The sequence below is a fragment of the Muscardinus avellanarius genome, assembly GCF_963383645.1.
Source record: "Muscardinus avellanarius genome assembly, chromosome: 6".
NCBI lineage: Eukaryota > Metazoa > Chordata > Mammalia > Rodentia > Gliridae > Muscardinus > Muscardinus avellanarius.
Genome location: NC_137791.1, coordinates 12,954,825 through 12,967,713, shown reverse-complemented (window position 1 = coordinate 12,967,713; position 12,889 = coordinate 12,954,825). Strand labels below are relative to the sequence as shown.

At 39.3% G+C, this 12,889-nt stretch overlaps 1 protein-coding gene across 1 annotated transcript in view; it reads right to left on the bottom strand.

Annotated features, from left to right (window-relative positions):
- Positions 1 to 5,054: 5,054 nt before the first annotated feature.
- NAA15 (N-alpha-acetyltransferase 15, NatA auxiliary subunit) overlaps positions 5,055 to 12,889 on the bottom strand; it is a gene marked incomplete at both ends in the record, with an annotated part of 82,727 nt that continues 74,892 nt past the window's right edge. Inside the window, 3 exons of the mRNA XM_080697433.1 lie at positions 5,055 to 5,255; positions 6,771 to 6,868; positions 9,285 to 9,428. Coding sequence (XP_080553559.1) covers positions 5,055 to 5,255; positions 6,771 to 6,868; positions 9,285 to 9,428 — 443 coding nt within the window. The remainder of the gene's footprint in view (positions 5,256 to 6,770; positions 6,869 to 9,284; positions 9,429 to 12,889) is intronic.

The window sequence follows — 12,889 nt, the reverse complement described above, 5'->3', positions numbered from 1 at the left end:
GTGACTCAAAAGTTATTACTTCATTGCTACTTTCTAGAATCTTAGGGCAATAATATTCACAGCAAACTTAACAAAGGTTTGAATCTCTAATATGCATTGTCCTGGCCACTGTATCTTTATACCAAACTGTACCCAGTATACATCCTTAGGACTTCATAATCACGTTAAGACTAAATTTATGTTGAGTCTGAACCTAATCATTTAACTTCATATTTTGACATTCCTCTTAAAAAGATAAATGGAAAAAAGATATCAAGTGGAATTTTTAGTCTTTAGAAAAAATTTTCAGCTATAAAAAATTACAAGCGAAGCAGTTGGCTTATTGTCTTTAATAAACTTCAAAACAAATAACTATACAGTGCTAGCTAAATACGTTTCTGAATGCTTCTCTTTCTTTTACCAAGAGAATAAGGAAGAACGTCTTTAGTATTCCAGTTTAGAACTTAGAAGAATCTAGAAGACAGCTTATAATCTTCTTTAAATGGCCAACTTTCATTTCTAAAACTATAAAGCAGCAGTATATATTTTCGTGTATGTGGGGGGTACTGGGGCTTGAATTCTGGGCATTCTACCTCTGTGTGACACCATCTTTCTTTTTTGTCTTGAAAAAGGGTCTTGCTAGGTTATTGAGTCTAACCACTTATGAGGCTGCCCTCAAACCTGTGGTCCTATCTCAGCCTCCCAAGAACCAGGAATATAACTGCGCACCCACCATGCCCAGCTAGCAGTTTATAAAGAAGTGGCTATTAAATTAGTAAAGAAAAAACTTCAGAACTCTACTCATTTTGGTGAGATATTAAGCACAAGCCACTGGACCTAATAAACTTGTAATTTTTTTTTTTTTTTTTTTTTTTTTTTGCGGGTCTGGGGATGGAACCCAGGGGCATTTGACCTCCAAGCTACACCCCCTGCCCTATTTTTTATTATTTATTTTGAAACCGGGTCTCACTAAGTTGCAGAGAGCCTCACTAAGTATCTGAGGCTGTCCCCGAACCGCGATCCTCCAGGTCTCAGCCTCCCGAATGCTGGGATTACAAGCGTGCGCCACCAGGCCCGGCTAACTTGTAAATTGAATAGCTGAAAAATTCACAAAAGCTCAGAGAGAGGAAAAAACAGTAGATAGGATAGCCTAGAATGTTATGATGAGGATAGCCTAGAATGTTATGATGAGACTTGTCTGACAGTACTCACTGAGGTCAAGTTGAAGATTTAGCAATAGCGGAGACCACCACAGAAAATACTTAAGCATATTTTCATTAACTTTTTTTAGTTAGAAATAATTACACTGCTTGTATCAAGTAATGCAAACCGTCAAACTAGAGACAAAGGCCTAATTAAGAAATATTAAGGTTCAGAGTGTGGCTTTGTTAGATTGCAAAGTTATCAACTTACTTTTGGTATAAAAAGCCTTGAAACAATGTCTACATACTATTTTTGGCATAAGGAATTTTGTAAAGTACTGAAGATTTCCAATCCTGTCTAGAGTTGACAAATTAGCAAAAATTATACAGTAGCTATTTTCTTTTTTCAAGACCCCCAAATGACAGTGCTTAAGGGCAGCTGGATACTGCTCCATCTCCTGCTCATTTTAACACTGTAGGAGGAACATGTCTAACTGGAAATAGTGGTTTGCAGTTTCACTACATAAAGAGCACATAAAGGATGCTCCTCTGCTTTGCTGAAATAGAGCATTCTTTTCCCCAGAACTTCCTGCTTACTACTGATATATCCATTTCAACATCCATCTCATAGATTGCATACTGAAAGGTAAAAGTGCAATTCAGTAACTTTTTCCAGAAATGTTTTATTGCTACAGGTTGTGAGATTTTCAAACATCAAAATTGAAACAACCAAAAAAAAAAAAAAAAAAAAAAAAAAGGTTTCTGCTCCCTGCGGTGCACACACTCATTTCACGGGTCTTTGTTTTTAACTTAGATTTAGCGGTGGACAGCAATGTTTAAACGATAGCAGAATGGTATCAGGAAACCTTGTCTTTATTGAAAAAATGTAGATGAGCTACAATAGAAAGATTTCTATTAGAAAGGTGTTTCTTTGGATTCTCTTAGTAAGATGAATTTCAGAACTCAAGGCTGGCAATTATCTAAGACAAGTAATAGACCCACCTTGTCCAATATTTATTTCACTGTTTAGCTTTTCCCAAGCACATGCTACACATGGGGATTGAAATATCCCTACAGGAGAGACTTCCCTGAATTGTCACAACCTACCTGAATGTGGACTGCGCTTTCCTGACCTCTTCAGTTTCCCTTTCACAGCTCCAAGAGCAACAGAACGTGGAGCACAAACACTGCGAAACGCAGGCCCAGTGAGGCCCACAGAAAGCTCTTCACTAACATGGCACTACTTTAAGTCATGCTATTATAGGTCACACTTTATTGTTGTGCATAATAAATAGATACAGAAAAATGGTGGAAATGTATGACTCAACTATCTAATTAAAGCTGAGTAAACTAACCTAGTCAGATTCTAGTTTTACAATGAGAAATGACAAGAGTAACTGAATATAAAGAAAAACAAAAAGAACTTTACTTTCCTATGTTAATACAGGTCAAGGGACCCTTTCTTATCAAAAGGGTTGATAACACCAGTTCTTAGCAAGAAACATAAGGCACTTGTTTAGATTACAACATCACTGCATTTCTTCCACTTGTTTTTCTAACCCTGTTTTTTCCCCACAGTATCATTTGAAATTAATAGAATGAATGAGTCAAATGTGAGATGACACTACTCAGAGAAAGAGGGTACAGTACAATGTTTAGGGGTGATGCCTGGACATGAAATGAACCAGCCAAGGTCCGCTGACACCAGACAATGTATCCACTATCAAGTAAACCTGAAAGAAAATAAAAGATTTATTCAATAGTTCCAGTAAAAGTGGGTTGGAATACAATATACATGTTAAGAATTTAGCTCCTCACGGGTGGCATCTGCATTTAGAATTCTGAGTACTTCTGAATATTCATTCTAAGACAGTCTACATTATTTGACATTGTCAAGACAAATAGATGAATTTCATTTCAATATACAGTAGAGTTTAAACAAAATTCACATATACACCCTCTATATGGCTGGTGCCTCCTCCCAACACCTTGTTAGTGGCAGAGGTAGCACTAGTGTTCTTTCCCAACAAGAATGTCAGTTGCCACTCATAGGAGAAGTTAAAAAAAGGTCTATTTGTTTTTGCCATCAGTGAAGATGTTCCTGAGACAGGGCCAGTTAATAAAACAAAGCACTGGAATTCCGTTTATACTTCTCTTTACATCACTCAACAGACTGGGATGCAGAACGCAGGTCATGTACTATGAAAAAGTCAGTAAAATGATTAGGTCTTAAAATTCCCTTCAGAGTATGTACTCCATTATAAACTAAAAGTACTACAAAAAGTTCAATTATATATACAATTGATTCATTTTACTTATTTGCTCAGATTTTGCAAATGCAACGAGAATGTTGAGCCTGAGGCTAGTTCTCAGTGTACAGGTTTGACATGTTTAAGGCTCATTTTCCCAGTCAAAATAGTAGTTTTGTTTTCCTTTCAGATTATAAATTACATTCATAGTACCTGCCACCATCCTAGCCCTCAGTTAGTCCTAATGCAGGAGCTCAGCGCACTCCACCATGGACTGTCCCTGACACCAGCATTCGGCCCGCTCGATGAGGCCCCGCCTGCACTCGCTTTACAGCGCAGCACGTGCCTCTGACTTGCACCTCTGTTTCCACCTGTGTGTTTCACAGAAGCCCAACACAGATTAGTGGAAATATTCACACAACTGTTTTTCAAAACAATTTATTGCATCATATTTGGTACCTTATGTTTGACAACAAAAAAAAAAAAAAAAAAAAAAAAAAAGAAAAGAAAAGAAAAGAAATTACATCTGTAACTGCAGGAAAAAGAAGCTGGTCTGTTATTGGAAAAAAAAATCTTGGGCCCTTTAAAAATTACAAAGTCTTGGGCTTGCCTGAAACAACTGAGCAAGAAATATATTCTTAGAAATGTAGGGCTTCAAGTATTACAAACCTGTGACACTGTGGAAAAATTCCAGAGGTATCTAAACTGCAGCACTTTTGTTTCTGCATATCGTGAACAAGGCCTGCTGAGGTTTTAAACTATTAGTCTCTTGATCAGTCATAGAATGGTAGTCAGGAGTTCTGCTCTTTAACTTCAAGCCATGGTAGGTTTTCTCTTTCACTCTTGGGTGAAAGTCCATGCCTGCTCATGAGTCGGTGCCTCATCACAGTGCGTTTGGTTCTTGCATTACAGTTTTAACAAGTTTGGCCAAAACAATGCTGAAGGGTTCGCATTGTTATTTTAGTTCTTCAAGTTTTAGTTAAAATTGAGATTGTTCCAACTGGTTCCTTCAGTTAAAAACTGTGGTACAAGAACACCACACTGATCATGTACAGTGAATTTGGGAAACACAACAAGCGTATTGAACACCTTCTAGGTTTCTTACAATCCTGCTTGGTATCTATATGTCCCAGTCTCTACAACATCAAGCCTCTGTTGTAGACGTCTCCGTAAATAGTGATTCACATTGCATACTTCCTATGGTCAGAATCAACCCCGACAAAATCAGTCAGATGCTAAAGCCCCAACAACTCTTTGTGCTCAGTGAAAGAATCCAGTGCTAAAACAGCATTTATGCTGTCTGAGATATAGTAAAATCTCACAAGACAAATTGAAAGTAATATTTCTGCCACACACCTGCTTTGTTAGCTGTAACAGCCTCCAGATTTTATATAAATTAGTTTAAAAACATGGGTGGGTAGGTAGGAATAGGATATGGTATCTCTTTTTAACCCCTCAATTTTAGCAGCTTTTAATTTTTGTAAGAAACTGAACCTATGTCCTGTAATGTTAGATATTTTATATATAGTTTTTCAGCAGGATAAAAAACGTAAAACACTATTTGAAGGCAGGAACATTTACTCCTCTCATTCTGTGTAAGTTAGAGCAATGCAGCAGGTGCGTGACAAAAATATTATACACTAGATATGGTCCAAAGTTATTCCATTTGCTTGTTTAATGATGTTCAGATTTCATTGGCCAGTTCTTCAGTTTCTGCAGAACTATCTCCATTAACGGTGATCTTCATATCCTCTTCATATCCAGGAGGCATGAAAGCCAAAGCATAGGGGAAAAGCTTATGACAATTTGCTCTGTAAGCTTCAGCAGCTTCTTTACAGTCTCCTAGGCTACCAGCACACAAGGCGTCTAATACCTCCATACAAGTCTAAAGGAAGAAAAAAGGGCTGTTATAACTGGTCAAAAAGAAGCATTCTGCTTTCAACATCAACAGATTTCCAAAATATAAAAAAAAGGCATGGGGGAGGGGCAACACCTGAATATACATCCCATTTGTGGATTCTTCATGGCCCAATCTAACCGTTTCCTCAAAATTGGCAGGTTTATACAAAAGGACAAAAAAGAACAGGGGTGAGGCGAGCAAGCTGTCCAGAGCGCAGTACGTAATAAGACGTCCTCAGCAAGCAGAGCACACCAGGCAGAAACTCTGCCTCCGCCTAGGCTGGTCCTTTGCAGAAATGTCAGAATTTTCAAATGCCAGAGCCAGCAAGAGCATGCTGGCCATTTAATTTTTTTGCAGGTTTGGAACCATCAACAAGATCAAATACCAGTTTTCAGTTCTATATTCAAATTAAGAAGCATTTACCAACTAAGCAGAAAAATATCTCACACAAAATGATTATAACCAAGAAAAAGAAGTTTCATGGAAATCAATGCTTCCTTCAACACTCCCCTCTCCAGAGTACTAGGGATGGAACCCAGGGAACTCCTGCCTCTGAACTACACCCCCAACTCTGTTTTTTATTTGGAAACAAGTCTAGCCAAGTTGCTGAGGACCTAGATAAGTTGTTGATGCTGGCTTCGAACCTGTGATCGTCTTGTCTCAACCTCCCAAGTACTAGGTTTATAGGTGTGCACCACTGTCTTTATAATAATTCCAACCAAACTCACATATACTTGTATTACTTGTGTTTTCTTTCTTCATCATTTTACTTAGAAAAAAGTTAGTTTCCAAATCAAAATATCCTGCAGACTTTGTCATGCTAACAGAAGAATCCCATCTAAACTGTGCATTTAATTAAGTAATCAACAAGTTCAATTATTCTTTCTTAAAGCTACTGCTCTATTTGTTACTACAAATCATTTTTCAGCAAGAACCATCAGGCGAATTATGACAAGAGACAGTTGTCCTTTCTTTTTAGTTTAAACTAGAATCAAGATTTTGCTACTCTAAGTATCTTTTGCTCTACTTAAGCCCCTGGCAAATATATCTTATTATGATGGGTTTTCATTGTGATCACTGCTTGCTCAGAAGAGCACATATATTAGTTGAACCCCCCACCCAATTAGAATCTATATATAATTTTACCAAAACATTTCTCTTACAAACACAAAAACATACAGGTGTGAAACTAACTGTGAAGCACCAAAGTGGAAGTGGTAGTGCAGCGCATGCCTTTAATCCCAGCGTTTGGTGGATAGCAGGTGAAAAGCCAGCATCAACAATTTAGCTAGAATGCCCTGAGCTTCAATCTCCAACACCAAAAAATGAGTAAATAAATAACCAAGTGTGTGCCTCCACCCCTCCCAAGTAACCTTCTGGCACAGATTCATAACAGTTAAGAGAAGAGTATGTGTACGTAATTTAAAAATGATTTCTCTTGGTGAAAAGGGAAAATTTTATTACGTTTTCTTAGAGAGAGATTACCAAAAAAATCTTTACCTGGAGGTTTCTGTTAGTGAGGGATTCATCAAGTGTTGTTGCCAACTCTATAGCTCGTTTCTGACTAGAACGATCTAAATAATATACCATTTTGGCAGCTAAATGAGAGGAAAAAGGAAAACTTGTTTTATTTTAAGATAAAACCAGTATCTTGTAACTCACTCAATTTTAAAATGCAAGGCATATGTGCACACAAAGTATTGTACTTTATTAGAAAAATAGGAAGACAACTGTTATTCATGAAACAAAAAGAACTCCTGAGAAATAACCCAACTGTCCAAAGTAGAAGAACAGATTAAGAAATATTACCCAATAAAATATATCAGTAAGATGTGGAAAAAGAGATGAAGAAATACAAATATTCTAGTAATATTTGTTTTATGTGGTAGAACCATGGATAGTCTTGTTTTTTCCTAAAATAAACATAATTTGGTGGTGAAGGAAGTAAGTTAATCCTCTATTCCCCCTCCATACAGGGGATTGAGTACAGGTGCATTCTAGCTCTGAGATATACTCCCAAGCCCTTTTAATTTTCTTATTTTTTGAGACAGAGTCTAAGTTGCTGAGGCTGGACTTAAACCTTCAGTCCTTCTGTCCACGTACTGGGATTACCGTAGTGTACCCCTATACCTGGGAATACTTCATTGAAAACAAGTGGGAGAGAAGGATAAAGGGGGAGGGGATCCCCAATCTCAATGGTATGAGACAAAAAGCCAAATTCAGGTTTCCACAAAAACAGAAAATTAGCCAGGCGTGATGGCGCACACTTTTAATCCCAGCATTCGGGAGGCTGAGACTGGAGGATCGGGGTTGAAGGACAGTCTCAGCTACTTAGCATGGCCATTCACAACTCAGTTAGACCCGGTTTCAACAATAAAAAGACTAAAAAACTGGGCTAAGGGTGTAGTTCGGAGGTACAATGCCTCTGGGTTCCATCCCCAGTACCAAAAAAAAAAAAAAAAGATTAAAAAAAAGGAGAGAGAAAACTGCCAGACTTCTTAGCCAAGTATTTATAATACAAAAGCACATTACAGAAAGCTGGGCATGACAGTGAATCATCGTGGTGAATGCCTGTAATTTCAAAATTTGAGCGATTAAGACAGGAAGATGACAGGTTCAAGACAAGCCTCAGCAACCTAGCCAGACTCTCAGCAACCTAGCAAGACCCTGTTTCAAAACAAAAAAGAACAAAGAAAAGGGCTGGGATTGTGGCTCATAGATGAAACCCCCCTGGGTTCCACAAGCGCATGAAAAAGGCACTCATACTACTAGAGCCCAGCATGGTGGCACATCCCTACAGTACCAGTACTTGGGAAGCTAAGACAGGAAAGTTGCAGGTTGGAGGCCAGCTCAGCAAATTAGTAAGACCCTGTTTCAAAATAAATAAATATAAGGGCTGGTGGGCGGGGCCTAGAGGTAGAACGTGCCTGAGTTCAGTCCTCAGCACCAAGGTGGCAGGGAAAGCACAAACTAAAGAAGCATCCATGTGCTTCCATAAATTAGAGATTGACACACAGACCTGTGCCGTAGGCTCTGTAAACTGTGAGCTGGTTTTGAGTGTTTAGAATTGCCACACTTAATAAATATGTAAGTTTGAGATATGAAGATGAGAGTTATATGGAGTATTTTGGAGCACAATGATGGGAGACTAAGAGCGAGCTCTACTTCCATTGCTCTATATACATTTAAATTCAGTTATACTTGTTTCTAGAAGAAACTATTGATATTGATTCAAAATGATTTTGTCTGAAGAATTTAAAAATATACAGGAAGGACTTTTTTTGTAGTGCTTGGGATGGAGCCCAGGGGCAAACCTGAGCTACACCCCCAGCCCGAGTTTTTATTCTTTATTTTGAAACAGGGTCTCACTGAGTTGCACAGGGCCTCACTGGCTGTTCACAAACTGTGATCCTCCAGTCTCAGCCTCCCAAATGCTAGGATTAAGAGCGTGTGCCACGCCGGGTATGGTGGCTTAGGAGACCCTGTTTCCAAATAAAAATGGCTTAGGAGACCCTGTCTCCAAATAAAAATGTAAAAATAGGTCTGGGAGTGTAGCCCGGAGGTAGAAGTCCAGGAACCCCAGTACCACCAAAAAAAAAAAAAAAAAAAAAAAAAGAGTGTGTGCCACCACGCCCGGCTTACTGAAAGCAAACTGAAGATTCCCTCTCTCCCTCCTTTCTTCTTTTCTTTCTTTCTGTGGTACTGGAGGGGGGTTAAACCCAGGGGCATTTTACCTCTGGCTACATTTCCAGCCTCATTTTATTTTTATTTTAAAACAGGGTCTCACTAAGTTGGCTCACAGTGGCCTCAAACTGCACTCCTTTTGTCTCAGGGTCCCGAATACTGGGGCTATAGGCATGTGCCACCATGGCCAACAAGATCGCTCTTCTCATAGAATTAAAATGTATCGTATGCACATCTTCTGACCAAAAAAATGTGCATCATACCTTGCCACTGATTTGTTAAAGCCCTGAAATTGTTTTAGAAAGATAATGAACACAATAAATTAATTACCTGATAATCTGTGTGGCAATGAATCAGAATTCCTCTTCAGAAAAGTTTCATTAAAATTCTTTGGATTCGTTGCTCCAAAAAGACGATTCATTTCTTGTTTTAATACTGTTCTAACTGTATCAGGTAAATCTTTACTTTCACACACTGTTGAATAAATTTTAAAAATTCTCAGTAACTTAGATAAAGTTTGTAGTAGTTAAATTTCTACTTGATGAGGCCAATGAATCACAGTAATTATATACAAAAAATCCTAATAGCTACTTATCATTCAGCATCTAAAACTTACAAGGTTTGTCAGTAGAATGTAATGATGTTTTTAAGGGCACTGAAAACATTTCATTAACAGATCATTCACTTCCAGAAAGATACAAGAAATACATGTATATAAATGTAGCCCCACAGCTCTGTAAGTCACTAGGCTTGCTCCACTCAGCCTCAAGGCTTCCAAAGCAAGGGCGTGGCAGCACCTGCCTGGTTACTGTGATAGCAAACACTGAGCACTGACGGCCATTTCCTCATGCTCTCCATCTTCATCTATGCCCATGGAAGGCACATTTACCAGTAAGCGTGTGCCTGCGCGCGCGCGCACGCACACACACACACACACACACACACACACACACACACGGTTGGTTTCACTGCACACACACCCACAAATACACAAGATTGATGTCACTGACCTTTATCTTCAGGACTATGTGAAATGAGCTATTTATAATAAACACAAAAATTCACCAAGGCACTTTTCTATAATAAATAATAATTTCATTATCTCACTAACAGATTAAGTTTAAAAAGCACTCTCAACCTCCAAGCTATACCCCCAGCCCTATTTTTTATTCTTTATTTTGAAACAGGGTCTCACTGAGTTGCAAAGGGCCTCACTAAGTAGCTGAGGTCTTCTATTTGGGGGGGGGGGGTGGTACGGGGGATGGAACCCAGGGGCCTTCTACCTCCAGGCTATACTACCAGACCTATTTTATATTTTTTATTTGGAGACAGGGTCTCTTAAGCCAGCTGAGGCTGGCTTGGAACCTGCGTGATCCTCTTGTTTCAGACTCCCAAGTGCAGGGATTACAAGCTTGGGCCACCACGCCCGGCTGAGGTCTTCTATTACTTTTAAGAAATGGATGATTCAGATAAATGAGCTTCTACCTAAGAACTTTAGTTTAAACTCTATTATGGTTATACTTTCAAACTTGTTTTGGCAATTTATTAATACTTGTTTTTCAGAAATAAGCAGGAGAGAACAAGACAAGTTGTTAAAATAAATTATGTCAATTACAATGAGTATTCTCTTAACAATCACAAATCTTCCACAAAACATTTCCATGGGCCTTATTGATACATCTAAAATGATTTTAGGACATTTGAGGTAGATAACAAAGTAACTGTATAGCTGCATTAATGTTGGGGTGACTTTTATGATTTTAATTATCTTCATAAACTTAATTCCCTGAGGTCAAACAATCTCCCCGAAAAACTGCTTAAAAAAAAAAAAAGTAAATACACAGGCAGGCATGATGGTGCATGCTTATAATCCCAGTACTTGAGCCAGGCGTGGTGGCGCACACTTGTAATCCCCGCGCTTGGGAGAGTGAGACAGGAGGAGCGCACAGGTTCGAAGCCAGCCTCAGCTACGTAGTGAGGCTCTCAGCAACTTAGTGAGACCCTGTTTCCAAATAAAATATAAAATAGGTCTGGGAGTATAGCCCGGAAGTAGAAAGCCTCTGGGTTCCACCCCCAGTACCATAAAAAAAAACAAGAAAACAAAACAAAACAAAACAAAAAACCATTACTTAAGAGGCTGAGACAAGAGGATTACAGATTTGAAGCCAGCCTCAGCAATTTAGCAAGGCCCTCTGCAACTTAGTGAGATCCTGCTTCCAAAATAGAAAATTTTGGCAGAGGGTGTAGCTCTGAGGTAGAATGCCCCTGAGGTTTAATCCCCAGTGCTAAACTAAAATAAACTCATACATATATATGTAACAAATTATACACACACACATAAACTCCACACTTTATTTGTGTGTGTGTGTGTGTGTGTGTGTGTGTGTGTGTTACTGGGGATGGAATCCAGGGACTTTCTATTCCCAGGCTACACTCCCAGACCTATTTTATATTTTATTTGGAAACAGGGTCTCACTAAGTTGCTGAGAGCCTCACTAAGCAGCTGAGGCTGGCTCTGAACCTGTGCAATCCTCCTGTCTCAGCCTCCCAAGTGCTGGGATTACAAGCGTGCCCACCACGCCCGGCTCACACTTCATTTAATAGTCCCTTGCAAAACCATTTCCTCATCTGTCATTTCACAAAAAACATAAGGGCCACTCACTTTTATTTTTATTTTTTTATTTTTTGGTGATACTGGGGTTTCTGGAAGCCCTTCTACCTCCGGGCTACACTCCCAGACCTATTTTATACTTTTTATTTGGAAACAGGGTCTTAAGCCAGCGAGGCTGGCTCCGAACCAGTGCGATCCTCCTGTCTCTGCCTCCCAAGCGCAGGGATTACAAGCATGTGTGCCACCACGCCCGGCTGGGCCACTCACTTTTAAAATCTAATAGGAAGCCGGGTGTGGAGGTGCACGCTTGTAATCCCAGCACTTGGGAGGCTGAAACAGGAGTATCGCGCAGGTTCAAAGCCAGCCTCAGCTACTTAGGCTCTCAGCTACTTAGCAAAACCCTGTTTCCAAATAAAATATAAAATAGGTCTGGGAGTGTAGCCCAGAGGTAGAAGGCCCCTGGGTTCCATCCTCAATACCACCACACACACACACACAAAAAAAAAAAAATCTAGTAAGAGCCCAGCATGGTGGCACATGCTTGTAATCCCAGCATTTGGGAGGCTGAGACAGGAGGATGGTAGTTTGAGGACAGCCTCTGCTACTTAGTGAGGCCCTTTGCAACTCAGTGAGACCCTGTTTCAAAATAAAGAATAGATAATAGGGCTGGGATTGTGGCTTGGAGGTAGACTGCCCCTAAAGAGAGGGGGGGGAAGGGAGGGAGGGGGGGGAGGGAGAGGGGGGGGAGAAAATCTCGTAAGATTTTAAGTACAACTTCATCCAGTTAAACCTAAAATGTCCTATGGAGTTGATGTAATGAGATTTTTCCTATACTTTCAAGAAAAAAAACCTCAAATGTGACAGATTTAGTACATGACCTATTATTGCTAAAGAGTGGACAGAGAAAAAAATCTACTCAAAAATCCTTTGAAAGTAATAAAACTGACAAAAATACTGAGATTTAAGAAAGTAAAACCTCAGATTGCCCCATTACCTTTCATTAAGAGTAGTAAGTCTCATGTAAGAAAATAAAAAGACAAACTGAAAACATAAATACCTGTCTTTTACTTGGTACTGTCCAGAAATGCAATTTAAATTGTTTTAAGTCCTACCACTTTTTAAAAAAGTAAACAAGGTTTTGGGTGGACCACTATAATCCCAGCTATGTAGGGGCGGAGGCAGGAGAATCACAAGTTAGAGGCCAGCCTCGGCAACTTAATGAGAGCCTGTCCCAAAATAAAAAATAAAAAGGGCTGCGGATGTAGTTCTATGGTAGGGTTTAATTCCAAGAGTCACTCTTGTAGCCCCCCCAACAGTAAAAAGG